Source organism: Falco peregrinus, chromosome W, assembly GCF_023634155.1.
Source record: "Falco peregrinus isolate bFalPer1 chromosome W, bFalPer1.pri, whole genome shotgun sequence".
Taxonomy (NCBI): Eukaryota; Metazoa; Chordata; class Aves; order Falconiformes; family Falconidae; genus Falco; species Falco peregrinus.
In genome coordinates this window covers 11,372,344-11,393,671 of record NC_073743.1, presented here as the reverse complement: position 1 = coordinate 11,393,671, position 21,328 = coordinate 11,372,344, and the positions used below count along the sequence as shown (strand labels likewise).

Here is a 21,328-nt window from a genome sequence, read left to right as displayed (position 1 = left end):
AGCTGAGGGACTCCATTTACTGGGTTTAAAGTTGAGCTTTATGTGCTCACCTGAGCTTAGTCAATGTGCATGTGTGTATATATATGAAGGTATATTCCTAGGGGGCTGCACTAACAATCCGACATGGTCTTGTAGCTAAAAATGAAATCAAGCAGACTTAAGGCTGTAAATAAGGCACTTCTTAAGGGAAAAATAAATATTTATTTAAGAGAGCATACTACCCAGTCCCCGGGTTATGCCACAGCAGGCACCCCTTCCCCCCCCCCCCCCCCCCCGGAGTGTTGGATTAACCGTCCTTCACAGCCACAGGTAACGGTTAATAATAATCAATAACAACCAGTACCGCCCGCACTCACTGAGGAGATTGTGAACCCAGGGCTCCCTATCCCTACTTTCTGTTCTACGGAAGGCTCCTCCCGCCTGCGGCCCTTTCCGGTCGTGTGTCCTCACCCCCCCACACACCCCCCTTCCGCCCGGTGCTGCCACATCCTCTGCTGACGTCAGCCCGCGCCGCCATATTGGAAGAGAAGCTGCCTCCGCCAGTTCGTCCGCCGCAGGTGGGGGAAGCTAGTCTCTACTTCCCTGCTTCTGTCTCCTCTGCCGCGGCCGAGCCCCGTTCCCCATGACTCTCCCCGGCCAGCCGTTGCCCTGGTGCGGGTAGGGTGGAGGCAGAAGCGGCTCTCGTCCCTTCTCCCCCCCCCCCCCCCCCCCCTTAGCTGTCGCTGAGTCCTTCTCTCTGTGGCGGGCCTTTACCCTCCCCGCCACCTCCAGCCATGACTTCCCTGACCCAGCGCAGCTCTGGCCTGGTGCAGCGCCGGACCGAGGCCTCCCGCAGCGCTGCCGTCGACAAGGAGCGGGGAGCGGGGAGCGGCCCAGAGGATGAAGGCCGCTGGGACGAGCCCGGCGACGACGAGAAGGGCGACTCCAAGGAAACGCGGCTTACCCTCATGGAGGAGGTGCTGCTTCTGGGCCTCAAGGACCGTGAGGTGCGGCCGGGGCCGTGGCGGCGGGGCTGGGGTGGGCCGAGGTGAGGGGCGCTTGGCAGGGGCTGGCTGAGGAGTCCCAGTGGTGCTAGGGGACCCTGGGGAAGGGGTGCCTGAGGGCACGCTGGTTATTCGGGGGCTTATGGAGGTCGTTGATGGGGAAGGGGAGCCTAAGTGGCGCTAGGGTGTGGGTGGGATGGGAACAAGGACGCAACTGGGTGAGTTGCTGTGGGTTTGGGGCAGAGGCATTGCTGGGGATGGGGACTGCGATGTTGGTAGGGGTAGGGGCATGTGCTGGAACAGGCTCGAGATTTTGGAGGAGGTGGGGAAAGAGCTTGGATATTGGGTGAAAGGGAACCTGGCAGAGATTTTGGATCTCCCTTTGGATGCAGGGTCTATATAGAGGGGCTCTAATATTTGTAGCATCTCAAGGAAAGCAGCATAGAGCTTGGGGGAAGAAGGAAACCTCGAGCTTCTGACAGCATTGGTGGTTGACTTGGAGGCCCTGGTTAACCTGTGATATTTATGTTCCTATACTAGCTCTAATGTGGGAGACTTGTCTACTCCTATATGTTTTGTCAGACACAATTATATTGTATTTATGGGGTTCTCAGGTGCTTTAGGATGCTTAGCAGCCCTTTTTAATAAGACTTTCCAGACTAATGCATGTTAAAAATGTCTTAAACTTCAGGGAGATACGTTTGACAAAAATGGGCCTTGAATAATAAGTGTGTCAAAATGAGGAAATGACATTATGTAATTCTGTGCTTTTGCTGAATTTGTAGCTTAATTGGGTGTCATGATGCTGTGAATGACAGTCATTGAGGAAGGTATACATCTACCAGTGTGCTGGATTTTTTGTTTAATTTGAAAGAGATAATCAACATAAAAAGCATGCACACTGCAGAAAGTCAGTCCCGTCAGTTTAGTTTGATGTGTATGGTGAAGCATGATATGAGTTTATTTTAGATGTATTATATTATAAATTATGTAATCTGGTTTTTTTTTTTGTGTTAACTAAATTAATGAAGCCAGTTTATTGGTTTGGGTGGAAGTCTCTTAAAACTGTGCATGTTCATGAGTGCAGAATAATGGGGGTGGGGAAGCTGCCAAGTTATATGTTCTTTGACTGTACATTGCATCTAAAATAAATTTGCTGGTTGATAAGGAATAGGTTAAAGAGTAGTTTTCCTAGTTAACATTTGCTTTTTAATGTGTGTGGGTATACCTGTATATATACCTCTGCCACAATAACATTTTATTTCTCTCTCATTGTGTATTTTGGTCCATATCCTTGTAATTCCATTTTTTTTCAGATGGAATTTGCCATGGCATCCTAATAAAGTCAGTAGATTTGTGTTCCTCCACCTGTTGAATCTGAAGACTTGTGCGTATGCGTGTTTCTCTTTCTGCATACCTGAATAGTTTCAGGAAAGTAAGTTAGGCATGACAAGATAGGCAGGATTGCCTAGGAGGTCTTGCCTTGAGGAAAGTGGGATAGACTAGGTGATCTTTCAGGCCCCCCCCCGATTGTGTGCTAAATCCTCCGAATTTGTGGGCATTAGGCTGTAGAGATTTCAAGGCAGGGAATGTTCTGTCTGTCTAGAAAGAATATATGGTGCAAGTATTCCTAGTATATTGAAAGTTAAAGAAATTAACATTGGGCTTAAAACTCCAGCTTTGTACTGGTGTGCATCAAAATTGTAAATCATCTGTTTTTGCTAAGTGCAGCAGTAGCAAATGCTGCAGATGATCTAATGTTTCTTTGTATGGAAAAAGGAGCTAAGTGATTACAGTGGCACAGATATTCATGAATCCCTTGAGATTTTGCAGCTGACACCTCAAACAAAAAGAATGATGATGTCATATCTAGGGTAGGGTGCTTATGTACACAAACTGCAGCATACACAGTTTCTGACCTTTGTAAAGACATGAACCTCCAGAGTTTGTATTTTGGTCTTGTGTCTGCTTGTACCCTTCTCTCTTACACTATGTAAACTGCTTTGTCTCCATGGTTTTTCTCCTTTTAAAACTGAAAATAAAATATAGATTCATTTTCAAAGATGATTTTTTTGTTCTCTATTGTTCTAATGATAAGTAAGCAAAACTTAGGTACTTTATGTGTCTGAGAATGCTTTTTATAAAGTTTTTACTTCCGATAGAATTGATTTCATGTAACATTTGTGTGAGATTTTGTCATGACAGCAAGCAGAGAAAAGCAGTGTAGGGTCTGTAATAATTGTGAAACTACATGAAGTGTAAGGAAAAGGCAAAGGCAGGTATGTGAGCTATAAGCTCAGTTGAAAGCCAGTAAACTTAAAGCTGATAATGTCCTTTCTTTTTATTGCAACAGGATAATATAATTTAGTGTTGAGTTTTAAATAAATAGTCTGAATTTGCCTAAGAACATGTTTCTCTAAAAATAGCTTCTTTCTCAGAAAAGTCACTGATAACTGCATTGATAACTTAGTTTGGGGGGTGTTGGGTAATTTTATTCCTAATATTAAACACTGGTGAATATGGCTTAATACTACGTAACTTGTATAAACAAAAAAAACCCCTCCAATGTGAGCTACCATTTATAATTTTTCAGTGAAGTTACCTTTTCTCATAGGAGAGAGTTTCAGGAAGATTCAGGCAGTGATGGATTGATGAGTTTAGTGTTTCTAGGAGATTGTTAGATATTTATATGAATCCTGCTTTCAGGATAGTGCAATTATTGTAATAACCACAGCCCAAATTTTTGAGTTGTTGCCTGGTTGTTGCTGCAGTATGGGTTCAGTGATGGGAATGTCCATCTGCCCTAAAACAAACACAGCACACCACAATCCCATTCTTAATTCTTGAACACAATTAACTGCATTTGCACGTGCTGGGCATGGTCTTCCCCCCCCCCCCCCTTTGCCTAAGTTTGCCTAATTAAAATGTAGTTTATGTATGTGGGCTGGTTGCTCTTTTTTTCCACCAATGGTTCCTCTTCGGTTTGTATCTTCTGTGTATGTATGACTATTTCTGTTTTCCAAGGTCAAGATAGGTTTTAAGGGCTATGTGCTAAAATATGTGCTTGCTTGCATAACATGACAGATGTGGTGTCCTTGGAGGAGCAGGTAATATACTGGAACAAAAGGGGCATCGCAAGAACACCTGCAACTTATTTGAAAACCTTTCAGAAACATGACTGAGAAAGGGAATCATGTTAATCCATTTAGAGTAGAGCAATAGCCTGTTGCTATAAGAATAAAAAAATACTTACTGAAATAAAATACTTTGTTGTATTAGGTTAAAAATAGTATTGCAGTAGGATAGGTCAAAGCCACAGCAAAAGGGAGGTTATTCTGTAGAACTACTGAAGCATCTGAGGTCATCACTCCCAAAAGGAGTGATAAATATTAGGTTAGCTTATTTAAAAATGATAGCTAAGAGATGAGTATGGGCCAGTTTGTTCATTACAGCTCTTCCAGATATCTTGTAACTCAGTCCCATAGAAAACTGAGAGGGCACTAGGTGGCTGTGCTCTATAACTCACTCTATTTAAGCTTTTTGTACATGTAGGGGTTTTTATGGTTGGTTGGTTTGGTTTTTTAATACAGCAATGCACACAGCTGCTCCTGTCCTCTATACAATGTGCCACAACTAAACAAATTAAAGCAATTATCAAGGCACAGCACCTACTTCTGTAGTTCAGATAATTGTTTAATAAGATAAAATACTTATTTGATCTGTAACTAACTCCTTATTTACTGAAAGAAAACTCACATAAAGTATGCTGAAATAATAGTCATGTACTGCAGTCTGCTGCAATAGTAAATATTTCTGGTTTTATTTATGCTTTCATTGGTGAAGACTGAAATGTCATTTGTGAGAGTGAAGGAATGTTAAATCACTTCATTAGGTACAGAAATTCTCTTGGATCTTTGCTACTCATGTTTGGCTTTCAGAAACTTCATTCATTGCTGAAGATTTAGTGTTACAGCATAGCTTTTTGTCCAAATAGTTCATGTGAAGGTCTCCAGTTTATGATACTTTCCATTGTATTGCAATAAGTTATTAGGGAGCTAGTTTGTCTGCTTCAGATGTGCTCTTTTGTGTTGATCAAATTAGTGCTAAAATATAGTTTCCTTATTCTTACAAATCTGAGTAGCTAGATTTGTTACTGCATTTTATATTTCAATCCTAAAGATATTTTTCTGAAAGGTGAAATAAGAATTTTGAAAACATTAAAAATATGGGTGGCATTTTCCCTGATCTTAAGATTTGGCTTTGTGAAATTCATATTATGATGCAGAATCTGGGAATTTTTTGCCTGTGTAACAAATGATTGAGTTTTCAAAAGCCATCTTTGTATCTTCCCCCCCCCCCCCCCCCCAACATTAACTCAAAAGCTCCCAAGTTTTGCTGGAAAATTTCTGGAGACAAATGAATGAAACATGAAGAGGCCTAACTGCCAAGTCTATCACTAAACTATGTCCCTAAGTGCCACATCTGTGTGTCTTAAATACTTCCAGGGATGGTGACTCAACCACTTTCCTGGGCAAAATGTTCAGGGCCTAATAACAACAAAGTATGTAATGTCTGTGATGAAAAATTCTTTTTCATAGTTGCCTACCTTTTTTGGTCCTTTTTTTTTTTTTATTTCATGTCCATGTATAAATTACAGGCTAGCAGAAGATAGGAGGGATGGGAGGAGTACTCAAATTCCATGTGCTATAGAGATGCAGTAAAGTGTCTCTTTACTTACTGTGCTGCTGAGTAAATCCTGCTTTTGGGCTCTTTGGAGGATGACATGCTGATTTGGAAGCAGCACTTTGGATACAAGTTGACTTTGTGTTGAAATGGTGTTTATATTTCATGGTTCTACATGCAGCTAGTGTGGTTATCCCTGCTCTTGCAGCATGGCTAATCTGTAATCTATATTATTTATTCATGGATAACTTCAAGTGTAGTGTAGTCCCTTCTTTCACGTCAAGCTGTCTAGTGTAGGACAAAGGCAAATATATAGTTAAAGCCTTTCTAGTGATACTTCTCAGTTTTTCTAAGCGCTCTTAAACAAAGCTGCAACTCTTTTCCTTCTGTTCTTATTAAAAGTTTTGCATGAAGTATATTTGAGAAAGTATTGCTGATATTTGCCAAAAGGGAAGTAATCATGGAACTGAAAACTAATGTTTTACATTAAAGAAAAAGTGGTGGTATTTCATGTGTTCTTTGATACTCAAGTAGTTCAAGTACTGCAGCATTTATCTCAGTTATCTACATGTAACGGGTCTTCTTTGCAATGCTAAATTGGCCCAGGCCAAGTGTTACAGACAGTATATTCAAGAATTACTTTCCTACTCAAAGAGCAAATAATTACTATGGCACATAATCACTTCTGTGTTGCGTTACTGAGGGAATCATAGAATGGTTTCAGTTAGAAGGGTCCTCCAAAAGTCACCTAGTCCAACCCCCCTGCAATAAGCAGGGACATCTTCCACTAGATCAGGTTGCTCAGAGCCCCGTCCAACCTGATCTTGAATGTTTCCAGGGATGGGGCATCTACCACCTCTCTGGGCAACCTGTTCCAGTGTCTCACCACTCTCATTGTAAAACATTTCTTCCTAATATCTAATCTGAATCTACCCTCTTTCAGTTTAAAAACATTGCCCTATGTCCTATTGCTACAGACCCTGCTAAAAAGTCTGTCCCTATCTTTCTTATAAGTCCCCTTTAAGTACTGAAAGGTCACAATCGGGTCTACTGGGAGCCTATTCTTCTCCAAGCTGAACAACCCTAACTCTCTCAGCCTTTCTTCAGGCCTCTACTCCTAGAGGTGTTCCAGCCCTCTGATCATTTTTGTGGCCCTACTCTAACAGGTCCATGTCTTGTGCTGAGGACTCCAGAGCTGAGCACGGTACTCCAGGTGGGGTCTCACCAGAGCAGAGTAGAGAGGTAGAATTGCCTCCCTTGACCTGCTGGCCACACTTCTTTTGATGCAGCTCAGGATGAGATTGGCTTTCTGGGCTGTGAGTGCACATTGCTGGCTCATGTCCAGTTTTTCATCCACTGGAAAGATGGGAAGGGGAGGCTAGTCTGGAGTAAATGTGTGGCTCGGTTTCCCCTGAATAGACAAATTTCTCATAACTTTTAGTAAAGAAAGAAAATAATAATAGTTGATTTATTGAGTTTTTCCCAGCTTGCAAATAGCTCTTAGATCAATTTCAATAATTTATTTTCTTTCCTTTCAGAAATATTCATAAAATGCTATTTTATTCATAAAATATCACATGCATGATTCAGACCTAAAAATTATGAGGTTACACATAAAATAGTGTACAATTGTTCCCTTCCTTCAAGTGCATTGTATGTAAGCCTGGATGAGTAGGAGCAAATAGGTGTGTATTAATATGACTAAGCTGTTGGTCTGAGTGCAGACTTATTACAGGTCAGGTGTTCCCCACCTCCCCCAGTATATCTTATACTAAAAAAAATACCGCATTTCAACCCTTCCAATGCTGCTTCCCCACCACCACCATCACTTCTGATGGAGCATTAAGATAATAAGATAGTATTCCTTTTAAGTTAGACCTTTGTAATTGGAGAGCTGTTAAACACTCATAGGTCTTTTACTGTTTGTGGATGTGTCCTGGTTTAATGCCAGCTGGTAAGGAGGAGAATTGGGAATGAATGTAAAACTCAAGGGTTGAGATAAGAACAATTTAATAATTGATATAAAATAGAACCAGTAATAATTCTAATGAAAAGGAGGGAGAAGGGGAGAGGAACAAAATCCAAAGGGAAGGGAGAAAAGGAAACAAGTGATGTACAATACAGTTGCTCACCACCCGCCTACCAATGCCCAGCCAGTCCCCAAGCAGCATTCGGCAGGCCCCAGCCAACTCCCTCCAGTTTATATACTGAGCATGGCATTCTATGGTATGGAATATCCCTTTGGCTATTTTGGGTCAGCTGTCCTGGCTGCATCCCCTCCCAATTTCTTCCTGGTAAGGCCTGAGAAAATGAAAAGTCCTTAATTTAGTATAAACATTACCTAGGCAACAACTAAAAAGATCAGTGTGTTAACAACATTGTTCTCACACCAAAGCCAAAACACAGCACTGCACCAGCTACTAAGAAGAAAATTAACTCCATCACAGCTGAAACCAGGACAGAATTCACCCCTTATTCCATACCATTTATAACATGCCACGCTTTCCAATACATTATCACCTTTCCTGTCTTTTAATATAAAGACACAGAAATCATTCCCTTAGTCTATGGACCATCCCTCTAAAGTCCATTGAGTTCATTTAGTCCATGATGTCGGGCTCCAAAGACGGTATGAGGTGCTGGTTTGTTGCTTCTTAAAGTCAGTTCTCATTCTATCACGACTGTGCTGATCTGGTTTCACCAAAGTCATTCTTCACTGGTATGGCAATTGGAAGGGAGTCAGGTTCGGATCTCCAAATCAAGAAGGCAGGAACGAGTGCTGCAAGGTACCCAGTGCAATAATGGGCATATAGAAGTGACAATATACAAAATTATGTAACAACATCACCTAATTCATTGGCTATTTTCACCCAAAATCAAATCCCCTTGAGGCACACATTAAACTTCCTCATCCTCCCACATTACCCATCAAGTGCATCCAGGTCTTTGAGCAAAACCAATTCCATGAATGCTTTTACCTTCGCCCGAGGCAGGAATGACCCAGACTGTTTTCCCAAGCATAATTTCAAGGTGTAGTACAGGAACTTGATCCCCTTCTACAGTATGTAAAAGCTTTGATTGGGCAGGGCCAGCTTGGTTGGCAGATCCTTTAGTATTGACTAGCCAGGTGGCCTTTGCTAAATGTGTATCCCAATGTTTGAAGGTCCCACCACCCATTTCTCTCAGTGTAGTCTTTAACAGTCCTTTACATTGTAAAATTTTCCCAGAGGCTGGTGCATGATAGGGGATACCCACTCAATGCCATGCTCTTTGGCCCAGGTGTCTGAAGTTGTTTCAGAAATTAGTTCTGTTGTCTGATTAAATTCTTTCTAGGGTACCATGTCACCATAAGACCTGCCTTTCGAGGCCCAGGGCAGTGGCATGGGACACAGGATATGTTTCCAGCCATCCAGTGGTTGTTTCCACCATTGTTAGCATATGGCGCTTGCCATGGTGGGTCTGTTTGAGTGTGATATAGTCAATTTGCCAAGCCTCCCCATATTTATGTTCTAGCCATTGTTCTCCATACTAGAGAGGCTTTAACTGCTTGGCTTGCATAATTGCAGCACGTTTCACACTCATGGATTACCTGTGCAATAGTGTCCATGGTCAAGTCCACCCCTCGATAATGAGCTCATCTATATGTTACATCTCTTCCTTGATGGCCTAAGGTGTCATGGACCCAGTGGGCTATGAATAATTCGAACATGTGTTGCCAATCCAGATTCACCTGAGCCACTTCAATCTTGGCTGCCTGATCTACCTGCTGGTTCTTTTAATTTGCTGCCATCCATGAATCAGTATAGAGGTAAAGTATTGGCCATTTCTCTTATTCAGTAATGTCTAAAGCCAGCTGGATAGCTTTCACTTCTGCAAACTGACTTGATTCACCTTCTCCTTCAGCAGTTTCTGTGACTTGTAGGGGACTTCATACAGCCACCTTCCACCTCCAATGCTTTCCTACAATATGGCAGGACTCCTCAGTAAACAAGGCATATTGCTTCTCATGTTCCGGCAATTTATTATACAATGGGGATTCTTCAGCACGTGTCACCTCTTCCTCTGGTGACATTCCAAAATCTTTGCCTTCTGGCAAGTCTGTGATCACTTCTAAGACTCCTGGATGACTGAGATTTCCTATTCAAGTTCATTGTGTGATCAGTGTGACTCACATATTCCATGGTGTGATGTGTAGAGCAGACCCTCCCTTTAAACATCCAGCCCAGCATTGGCAACCAGGGTGCCAGGAGCTGTGCTTCAATACCAATCACTTCTGAAACAGCTCAAACCCCTTCATAAGCTGCCAATATATCTTACTCATTTGGGGTATAGTGGGCCTCTGATTCTCTGTATCCCCAACTCCAAAAGCCCAAGGGTCAACATGAAGTCTCCCCTGGTACTTTCTGCCAGAGGCTCCAGGTAGGACAATGTCCCTGGCTGTGGTATAAGGCACATTTTTTACATCTTGCCCTATCAGGACTAGCTCAAAGGCTACAACTATCTCCTGTTTAATTTGTTCATAGGCTTGTCATGTCTCAGGGCCCCATTTGAAATCATTCTTCTTCCAGGTCACATGATGGAGAGGTCTTACAGTCCTACTGTAATTTGGAACATGCATTCTCCAAAAACCCACAGTGCCTAAGAAAGCCTGTGTTTCTTTCTAGTTGGTGGAGACAGCTGTTATTTTGTTGATCACATCCATTGGGATTTCACGACGTCCATGTTGCCATTTTATTCCCCAAAACCTGGATCTCCTGTGCAGGTCCCTTGACCTTACTCTGTGTTATGGCAAAACCAGCTTTCAGAAGGATTTGGACTATCTTCTCCCCTTTCTCAAAATCTTCTTCTGCTGTATCGCCCCATATGATGATGTCATCAATATACTGCAGATGTTCCGGAGCTTCACCCTGTTCCAGGGCAGCCTGGATCAGTCCATGGCAGATGGTAGGGCTGTGTTTCCACCCCCGGGGGAGTCCATTCGAGGTGCATTGGACACCCCTCCAAGTGAAGGCAAACTATGGCCTGAACTCCGCAGCCAAAGGGATAGAGTAAAACGCATTTGCAATATCAGTAGTGGCATACCACTTGGCTGCCTTTCATTCCAGTTCATATTGAAGTTCTAGCATGTCTGCTACGGCAGCACTCAATGGCAGCGTGACTTCATTCAGGCCACAATAGTCCACTGTTAGTCTCCATTCTCCATTAGAATTTTGCACTGGCCATATGGGGCTATTAAAGGGTGAGCAGATCTGCTGATCACTCCTTGGCTTTCTAGTCAATGAATCAGCTTATGGATAGGAATCAGGGAGTCTCGGTTGGTGTGGTATTGCCGCCAGTGCACCGCTGTGGTAGTGATCGGCACCTGTTGTTCTTCAACCTTCAGTAACCCCTCAACAGAAGGGTCTTCTGAAAGGCCAGGCAAAGTAGAAAGCTGCTTAATTTCCTCCGTCTCCGAGGCAGCTATACCAGAAGCCCACCTTTTGGATCCTTGAGATACCCTCCCCTGAGACAGTCTATGCCAAGGATGCAGAGCCTCTGGGCCAGTCACAATGGGATGAGTTTTTGCCCCTCATTCCCAATGTGGCTTTTTTCAGCCTCCAATACAGTTAGCTGTTGGGATTTCCCTGTCACTCCAGAAATACTAATTGGTTCTGCCCCTTCATAGCTTGATGGTGTTACAGTACACTGTGCACTGGTGTCTATTAGAGCTTTATATTCCTGTGGGTCTGATGTGCCAGGCCATCGAATCCACACAGTCCACTAAACCTGGTTATGCCTTTCTTCCACCTGGCTGGAGGCAGGGCCTCTCTAGTCCTGGTCGTAGGATTCTCCACCTAGGTGGGAAGTGGTGCAGGGTGGATGTAGTGTTTAGTAGTCCTGCCCACTTATGTCTTGTAAAAATGTATTAGAACTCTTTTTCACACGATTGAGAGTAAAATCAGCCCTTTCAATCTCTCTGGGAATCTGCCTTCTGGAGACTTTAGCAGCAACCTTCATGGAAGACTCCCTGTTCGTGATTGTTTTTCCTTGCAATTCACATACCCGTGCCTCCAGGGTTGAGGTAGGTTTTCCATCTCACCTCCTCATGTCCTCTCCGTGGTCCTGCAAGTAAAACCACAGGGTGCCATATGGTGTGTATTTCTTATATTCTCTCTCTTGAGCAGAAGTGTGCTTGCTTTTATATCTGAGATGTGGGTCCGTACTGGTGGGGAGTAGGATCTGTCCTCGTCGAGTCACTGCATCAGTCTCTCCACAGCTGAGATGATGGGAGTAGAGATGCTATCTTCATAGTTCCGGGGTGGTGAATCACTTCATCCGCTGTTGGTGGCACGTCATCTCTGCAGCTCGTTATTGCCAATGAGTTGGCATATGATGATGGTGCGCTCTGTAAAAATTTTCCACCACGTGGGTCATGTGCATAGGATTTCATTGGGATCTGTGGGTAACTGCATTTTTCTGGTCATAATAAATCATCTGTTTCACAGCTAATTCCCTCAGGTACTGGATACGTTTCTCTATTGCAGTCCACTTTCCTGGGCAACATGTAATATCCTCCTTGAAGGGATACCTTTCCTTAATGCATCGCAGGAGTCACCTCCAGAGGCTGAGGACTTGTGTCCCTTTTCCAATTGCCTTGTCAGTGCCCCCTTCCCTAGAAAGTGATCCCAGCTGCTTGGCTTCCCTACCCTCTAATTCCAATCTATTAGCCCCATTATCGCAGCACTGAAGGAGTCAGGTGACAATGTGTTCACCTGGATGATGGGCATAATCTTTCTGCATATCCCGCAGCTTATTCAGGGATAGGGATCGAGTGGTTATCTCTTGTTCTGCTCCTTCCTCCTCTTCCTGTGGTGGCCCTGCTTCATCTTTCTTTGCTGTACGAGCTGTTTTCTGTGTCCGTTTCTTCTTGTGTATAGAGGCAACTGATACTGACATGGGTTGGTCTTCTGCATCAGTTGTTGCAGGGGCTGGAGTAGCCTCTGTGCCCACCATGGAGGCTAGAGGAGTTACAGTTAGTTGCTTAATTCTCAATCAGGTCCAGGAGGTCAAAACCACATTCAGCATTACTAGCAATAAGATCAGGGCCAGTGCTATGCTGGTTCCAACAGCCCAAAGATAATAAGAATTTCCAAAAGTCTTAAATGCTCCAGTAATTAGCCCTGTGGAGAAGGGGAAGGCGTAGCCTCTGAAACAGAAAAGCCAAACGTGCAGTTGTTAGTATTCCCCGCCAGGGGCCACCCGAAGAACAGGGTCGACAAACAATATTGAATACGCAGATTGGATTAGTTTAATGACCAGCGAGTATATCGTATGAGAAGCCAGCACTATATAGTACAACACAATGATAACTGTAGCCCAGGCCCCAAGGACAAAAATTGGCACAACAGGGAACACATAATGCAAGTCAAGTAAATAATGCAAGCCTGAGCATCTTTAAGAGCAAAGAAATCAGCATCATGGCCAGTGATTATTAATCCAAGACAATAAATAGAACAATGTCATTCTAATACACTCTAGTCAGATCTGTTGTTATCTCAACCCTTTGTGCCCCACATTGGGTGCCCCAAAGGACTGTCATGGTTTAACCCCAGCTGGTAACTAAGTACCATGCAGCAGCTCGCTCACTCCCCCCACCTCTGGAGGGATGGGGAGGAGAATCGGGAAGGAATACAAAACTCAAGGGTTGAGATAAGAACAATTTAATAATTGATATAAAATAGAAACAGTAATAATAATAACAACAATTATAATGAGAAGAGGGAGAAGGGGAGAAGAACAAAATCCAAAGGGAAGGGAGAAAAGGAAACAAGTGATGTACAATACAATTGCTCACCACCTGCTGACCAGTGCCCAGCCAGTCCCTTGTCAGCAGGCAGGCCCCAGCCAGCTCCCCTCACTTTAAGTACTGAACATGACATTCTATGGTATGGAATATCCCTTTGGCTGTTTTGGGTCAGCTGTCCTGGCTGTGCCCCCTCACAATTTCTTGTGCCACTCCAGCCTTCTGGCTGGCAAAGCCAGAGAAACTGAAAAGTCCTTGACTTAGTATAAACATTACCTAGCAGCAACTAAAAACATCAGTGTGTTATAAATATTATTCTCACACCAAATCAAAAACACAGCACTGCACCAGCTACTAGAGTAGTAAATTAACTCTATCCCAGCTGAAACCAGGACAGGATGGTACAGGATTTATTTATTAGGCTATTTGGCTTATTGCATATCTTTCTGTTGCTGATATTCCTTTAAGCACTTGTATGCTACTTATTGCTATACGCTTTCTAGTCATCTGTCTTTATGGTCTTACTAGATAGCATCGTGATTGTATTAGTTAGAGTCCTTAACTGCCAGGCTTGGTGTCTTTTTTATACAGGCTGTACCATGAGGTTTGTATTTAGCAAACTTTTGCCCAGCACATTGCACATCCCTTTTTTACATTAGTAGACTCTTTTTTTTACTCTGGCACTTCCATATTTGACGGTCTATGCCACAAGAGAAACATTCCATACATATTATGTTGCCTTTTCAGTATGTATTCTGTATTGCACAGTGGAGAAGGCAGGTATAACATTTATTGTCTAGGTTGAGGTAAATGCCAGATGGATGTTTGTTCTATAATAAACACTTAGGAAGCGCTAATTATAGCTGCTTTGCGTATGCTGGATGTTTAAATGGGACTTCTGCTTTAGCAGCATCTGCAGTCTGTGTATGAGACTTTCAATTTACAGTTAGTACATGTTAAGTACTAAATGGAAGAACTTGTTCCTTTTAATGTGAGAGCAGTGAAATGAGTGGAATTTTTTTTTTTATAGTGAAAATCTTGACATGTCATTATTATGAGATAGTCTGTTTCTTGAAAAATTTTTGCACCTGGATAAGTGAAACCATTGAGAGACCTGTTCAAAAAACAGAAATGAAACTAGGGGAAGTTTAGACAAAGAGAGGAATTCCTATCCATTACGCTTTTTTTTTTTTTTTTTTTTAACACCCAAAACATTATTCTGGAAATCCATCCACATCATTAGTGTGATGCAAATCACCTCAAAATGAAACATTGTACAGCTCCCCAGTTTTAAATTTTAAATTGTAACAACTGTAGAAGAAAAGGTAGAAGAGGGATAGTTGTTGTATTTGGGGGCAGATAAAGTATATTTATAACCCCAGAGGAGGGAATTGTAGTTTTAATGTGGTCTAGTTAAAGTCAGTGAAACTTCCACCTATTCTTTAGTCAGCCAATATTAGACCTCCATTGTCTACATTAGACGGACATACCAGATTTGGGTTTTCTTAACATTTTTAAGAGGAGTGTACTGGGTCTGGCTGGGGAGAGTTAATTTTCTTCATAGCAGCCAGTATGGTGCTAGGTTTTTGATTATTTTTTTTTTTTTTAAGCAAAACAATGTTGATAACACAAAACAGTGTTGATAACACACTCATGTTTTAACTGTTGCTGAACAGTGGTTGCACAGTGTCAAGGGTGCCTCTGTTTCTTACCCTGCACACCCCCAGTGAGTAGGCTCAAGGTACACAAGAAGCTGGGAGGAGGGCCAGCCAGCACGGCTTACCCCAACTGACCAAAGGGATATATGCTGTATAGTGTCATGGTCAGCAATAAAATAGGAGGGGGGGTGTTGGTAGGTTGGTCATTGCTTGGGAACTGGCTGGACATCGGTCTGCATGTGGGAGTGTTTTGTCAATTGACAGGGTCAATACATAGCACACAGACACCAATAAAGAGAATAACCTTAATTTATTGTTTGTTCCAAATTAATACAGAAAATAAGGCAATATACATATACAAAAGGATTAGCTTACAATAGTTCAAGCAACTAAATAGATAAGCAAGGTAATGCACCTAATCTTTATTACTTAAGGTTAGCTATAGTGATTAAGAAAGATACATCACCAATTGCCCTAATACGTTACCATCATCCAGATCCGCAGTCTCTGGGGAGCCCCTGTTGCAGCAAGGATTTAGAGAATCTGTCATGGCAATTGGGAAGTCCTACACAGGGCATCCCCTCATAGGTGAGGTCTCCAAAGTCGCTGCAAGAGGGTCTAGCTTTTATACAGTTGAACAAGCACCTTTCATAATTTCAAGGGCAGGAACATCTGGAGTAACTCCCCCCCGTTGGATTCTGTCCCAAGCCCGGCCAGGGCTCAGGGAGGAGCCCAGAAGAGATATTTTTAACTATTAAAAATTTAACAAAATATCTGGTCAAACCATCTGGGGCGTGTCACAAGACAGGATAATTTCAAGTATGGAAATATCTGGAGGGTCTGGCAACATGCTCCCAGACAAGGATAGACTGTTTCTGCTTAGACTACTTCCTTTATTTGATTATTGTTATTTCAAAATGACAATCATAAGTTTAATATACCAAAATAGCAAAGCTGACACCATATATGCTTAGGCAGGTGGTTAGGTTGTTGAATTAATCTAAAAGCTAACTTTATTCAGGGTCTGTCATGAGGTTCCCAGTACTTCAGGGAGGTGGTGAGTGAATGTCTGCATCACATGGTTTTAGGGTTTTGTTTTGTTTTGGTTGGTTGGGTTTTGTTCGGGGTTTTTTTCCACTTTTCTTCTTCCTATTCACTCCCCCCATCTTGCTGGGAGGGACTGGAGGATCAGTTGTGTGGGACTTAGCTTCCAGCCAGGGTCAACCCATGTTTTGCCAATAGACAGGGTCAGCACAAAGGACACAGACACCTAGTTAAAGAAGTGAGTTTATCTTTACTTACATTTAAAGCAATAGAATAGTAAGTGAAATAAATAGTAAGTGGAATAATACAGCAAGAATAAACCAAGACAAGGTAATGCACCTAATCACTACCACATATGACTGACTATAGTGGTTAAGAAAGATACATCACCGGTTGCCCTAATACTTTACCATCATCCAGATCTGCGGTTGCTGGGGTGCCCTGGTTACAGAGAGGAGTTGGAGAACCTTTCCCAGCAATTGGAGGTCCTACACAGTACATCCACTCATAGGTGAGGTCTCCAAAATTGCTGTAAGAGGGTCCAGCTTTTATACTGTTGAATAAACAAGTTCACCTAATTTCAAATGTGGAAACATCTGGTTTCACTGTCCTCTTAGATCCCACCAAAGCCTGCCCAGGGCTCAGGGAGGAACCAAGGGATTTTCCCTTATCTACTTGATTTTAACCACTGGTTTGCAAACAAGGCTATATATCTGGTTTCATGGCTTTGACCACCTGCCTCTAAGCAAGGAAGGATGCACTATATCTTTGCTAATGATTATATTTTATCCAAGCTACATCTTTCACTAATGATCATGCATATTTCACTAATGATTGGATACTAAAAATATATATATATATATATATAAAAAACGTTCAGTTGGCGGGTTCATCTAGAGGTCAGCTTTGGCTCAGGGCCTGTTGCTCAGGCCTCAGTACTTCAGAGGGTCACAGAAATTTAGATCTTTATAAACCTGGAAGTGAAAAGGTAATGTATTACATGTCACAGTAAAATGAGATGGGGAAGGGGGCTGCAGTAGGAGAGAGAGTATCACAGTTTGGTGGTGGGGAAGTGCAGCTGAAGAGGCAAGGTAAAAGCAGGGAGTAGAAGATAAGGTAGGTTGGGTAACACTGAGACACAGTGCCATTGTTGGGAGATGGACGGTATTTAACATGTGAGAGTTTCAAGTGATTAATGGATAACTGAACAGGAAGACGTGTGAGCTTGGAAGTTGGGTAAGGGGCATGGGAAGAGGAGAAAGTGAAGAAATGCTACAAGAGGTGGTGGAAGAGAAATAGTCTAATGAACATGGATTTTTGGATAACTTATTCTTTAAAGAGGATCTTAGTCTTAGCTCTGTGCTTTGCCATACCTGGGTGGAAAGTCTGAGCTTTGAAAGTTAATATGGTAACAAGTTTCTGTTATAAACCTTATTTTCATTTCCCTTTATGCTTTTATAGCAGAACTAGTTTTTACTTGAAAATTTCTAGGTCAGCTCTGACAAAAAAATGCTTTTGTGCTATCTTTGCATAAATAAGCATGATAGTTGTAAACTTTTTGATCTTTGAAACAATCAATGTAGATTTAAAATTTTGTTTGGTGAGCTATTAATAGCTTAAAGTGCTATTCTAGTGTGATTGCTGTCAGATAGAAATAATTCCCTGCTTAGCAACTTTAATGAAATAAGTATTTAATTGAGTTAGGATGTCTATTAAATTTTAAGACTTGTAATAAGACAGATGTCATGTAAAAGGGGGGGGGGGGGGGAGATTCCCTCAGCCCCGGGTGTTTGATCTGTCTATCAGCGCCCCAGGAAAGCTGAGACCCTTGTGCCTGACCAGTCTGTCAGCGTCCCGTTACAGGGATCCTTCATTGAACAGTCCCACTGGATCAGAGGGTGACTCAACTGACTTGTTCAGGGAAACACAGCAACAGCATCAGGGGGACCCCTCAGTGGGTCTTCCCACTTTATTTGAATGTGTTACCTGCTGCTGATGACTGCTAGTGCCCACAAAGGGTTAACACTAACAGTTTACGGAATAACACTCTTTATTAATATAAAATTGTGACAAATAAAGATTAATGATTGCCAGTGATAGAAACTGTCTACAAAAGCAAGCTTGAAATGATATACAACCAAACTACATATAACTAAACTATAATCACTAATAACAGCTAGCGTGAGTTAGTTATTAAGCATGCATAAGACAAAGTTCTTACCCAGTAGGTGTCCCTATGGGGGAGAAGACAGGTTCAGCCCGTTGACTGATCCCAGAAGTTATGATGGAGTCTTCTCTAACTTTTCCCCTCCTCTGTCCACTTTTTCTACTTTATAGTACATTGCATATTCAGTCATCGTACACAGGATAGGTTACAAGTTTCTTGCTTCTAATGCAAATTAGTATACATCCTCAGATAGCACTACTGAAGTTCTCTACTAACTATGCATGCTCTCCAAGTGGGGTTTTGCCCTCTTTGGGGGGGGCTATTTGAGTTGGAGATCGTGATGTCCCACTACCACTATTTTCTTTGTCCTATTTTCAACTAATTTTCTGTTGCTGTCAATGGATTGCAACACCTTATCATCCTGTTTCCTCTCATAATCAGAACTTTCCTCATTTGAAGGCTTCTTTCTGCATAATTTAGATAATGGTGTTCTTTTCACTGTCTGTTCTTTGTTTCTCATCCTTCCCAAGGCTGACTCCCTTGATTAGAAGTCCTTTCATTCATAACAACTTTAGAGAGTGGGTCATCTTGACCTAGCTTTGTGAACACTGAATCAGTGTGGTAATTCAAAAGCTTAGACAACAGTCCCATCCCCCGTCCCCCCCTTTATTTTGGATTTATTTCAGTCCAAGACCCGTCCATTTTCTTTACATTTAGGTGGAGCTTGAGTGACTCTAGTCATACATATTGTTGTTACTGACTGGTATCATGTGCCCAGTGAGGTGTAGTGGTACCTTGGAGACAGGTAACTTTGAGATGGAGGTGTGCGTTAGTATTACAATGAGATTATTTCATCTGAGGAAAGTAATTTCACCACAGTGGTTGGCTCAGCCACGGACACCTCATGGATTCTTCATGTGACAACTGGTATGCAGCTTATCAGCTGTGTGGTGCCATCAAGTTCCCATTCCTGCAGGGAGCATGACAGAGCATGGCCACGGGGTCTCCACTCTGCTCCATCCTCCATCACTCCTATCAGCATGTGCTGAGCTGGCAGGATGTGTTGCTTAGGGAACTGTGGTGATGTAGATTCCGTGCATGCCAACCATCCTGAAGGTGATACCTGTATTTTACCCTAAAAAGCTTTCTGTAATACTATGTTTCTTTTAGGACCCAATTTTTGTCTAATTCCCCCTGCCCCCCAAAGTGATTTTCCCACAACAGATAAAGCAAAAATATTTGGTGGTGTTTTTGTGAGAATACTAGTGCTATTTAAGAGCATTTAATAGTGGAATAACTTGCATCTATAAATAGTGATAGTTGATCTTCAATCTAAGTGTTTTGAGACTGTTAGGTATTTGGAATATAATATGAGAACAGTGTTAGAAGTTCAAACCAAATCCTTGTTCCGTAATCTGTAACCGGCAATGGTCAGGCCATGTTCAGGGAATATGGAATGACTATTACTCCAGTGTACACTGACTTCAACTGGGTGGGGGCTTCCCAGGCTTCCATTGCTGTCTGTCAAACTTCATTATCAATCTTCTATGAATTTAACTCATTTTTTTAAAGGTGTGGGGTTTTTTAAACTTTTGCCTTCCTATGAAAACGTTTTAATAGAAACATAGAAAAGCAGTTGGCCTTTGACTTTTCCAATTCGTGAGCTAGCTTCATTTACCACCTTCTAGTTCTTATCTGTGGAAAAAGAAAAAAATAATTTTCCTGTGCAAATAGTACATTATTATTCTATATATCTATTCTCCCTCTATGTACATTATTATTCTCTCTACCCTTTTTCTTCACTGTCCATCTATAGCCTCTTTGATAGGCAGTAGTTCTATAATGCTGAGCATTGTTTCTCTTTTGTGCACTTTTTTCTAGTTATGCTGTATGCCATTTAAAGTAGGTGTCAAGGAACTGTTTGCAATGTTGAAGATAAATGACTGCTTCTACTCTGTTTCAGGTACACCAGGAAGTTTGAATTAATTTAAAGGATAATTTAGTTAGACTGTTGTGTGCTAAACTGGCCTTCTATGAAGGTTTCTTCAGTTGTCTGAGGTCTTTGCAGTAAGTGCCAAAACCGATCAGTCTATTTGCCTGAACTATCTGGAAAGAGCAGTTTAATGGATTGAAAACATGTTCAGTATGACACTGACTGTTATAAAATATCTTTTTCCTCACTGTTTAATAGCAGTATAAGCTCTGTATATTTGAAATATGATGTTTCTTCTCTTGTGGATCACCTGCAAACTCAGCCTGGGAAAAAAAAAAGAAAACACCACAAAATAACCAAAACAGAAGGTGAGGCAGAATATGTTCTATGACTTTAATGTCATCTAGCCCACTAGAGCAATCAGTTCCATTTATGAAGTCCATAAACTTTTTGAGCTGACTTTCAAGATCACTTGTTTAAAAGCTGTTAGATGGTTGTGCAATCTCTGTCCTTGGAGGTTTTCAGGACTTGCCTGGATAGAACCCTGAGCAACTTGATTTGACTTCATAGCTGAACCTGCTTTCAGCAGGAAGTTGAACTAGATCTCCTGTGGTTCCTTCCAACCTGAATTATCCTATGATCCTGTATTTCTCTGCAACCCACAGCTTTAGGCCATATATGTTGAATAACTGCTGGAGCAGGGGAGTTTACATGTGGTAATAGTTGCCAGGAGTGGTGTAGTAAATGTCACTTCATTGAAAAATACTCACTTTAAAAATAAATTAAATTTTCATTACTAAACAAGGGAAAAACCTTTCTAGTGCTTGAATTGTTTGTATAATAATATAACACTTTCTGTGAATAGGAAGAAGTGTATATTTATCATGCCACAGCTGTAAGTTTGTCCAATAGATTTTTAGTTTCCATATGTGTTGTCTGATTTCAAAAATAATTTTTATATGAAGAGGCTATTTGATTGAAAATAGTAGAATGTAGGAATCATCTTTGTTTGTTGGGGGGGTGGGGTGGGGTGTTTCATCAGGCAAATACTGCACATTATCTTGCATGGTTTTTGGC

General features: G+C 41.9%; 1 protein-coding gene across 6 annotated transcripts in view; it reads left to right on the top strand.

Moving 5' to 3' along the window:
* The first annotated feature begins 494 nt into the window (after positions 1–494).
* The window catches only part of LOC129783020 (Golgi phosphoprotein 3-like), a 45,456-nt gene continuing 24,622 nt past the window's right edge, over positions 495–21,328 (top strand). The window contains exons 1-3 of one of the 6 annotated variants that reach the window (XM_055792650.1): positions 495–657; positions 792–986; positions 2,300–2,370. In XM_055792650.1, coding sequence (XP_055648625.1) covers positions 623–657; positions 792–986; positions 2,300–2,370 — 301 coding nt within the window. In that variant the 5' untranslated portion in view covers positions 495–622. Of the gene's footprint in view, positions 658–716; positions 987–2,299; positions 2,371–21,328 lie in introns of all 6 variants that reach the window. The other 5 variants (XM_055792646.1, XM_055792645.1, XM_055792649.1 and 2 more) reach the window with 5 other exon arrangements.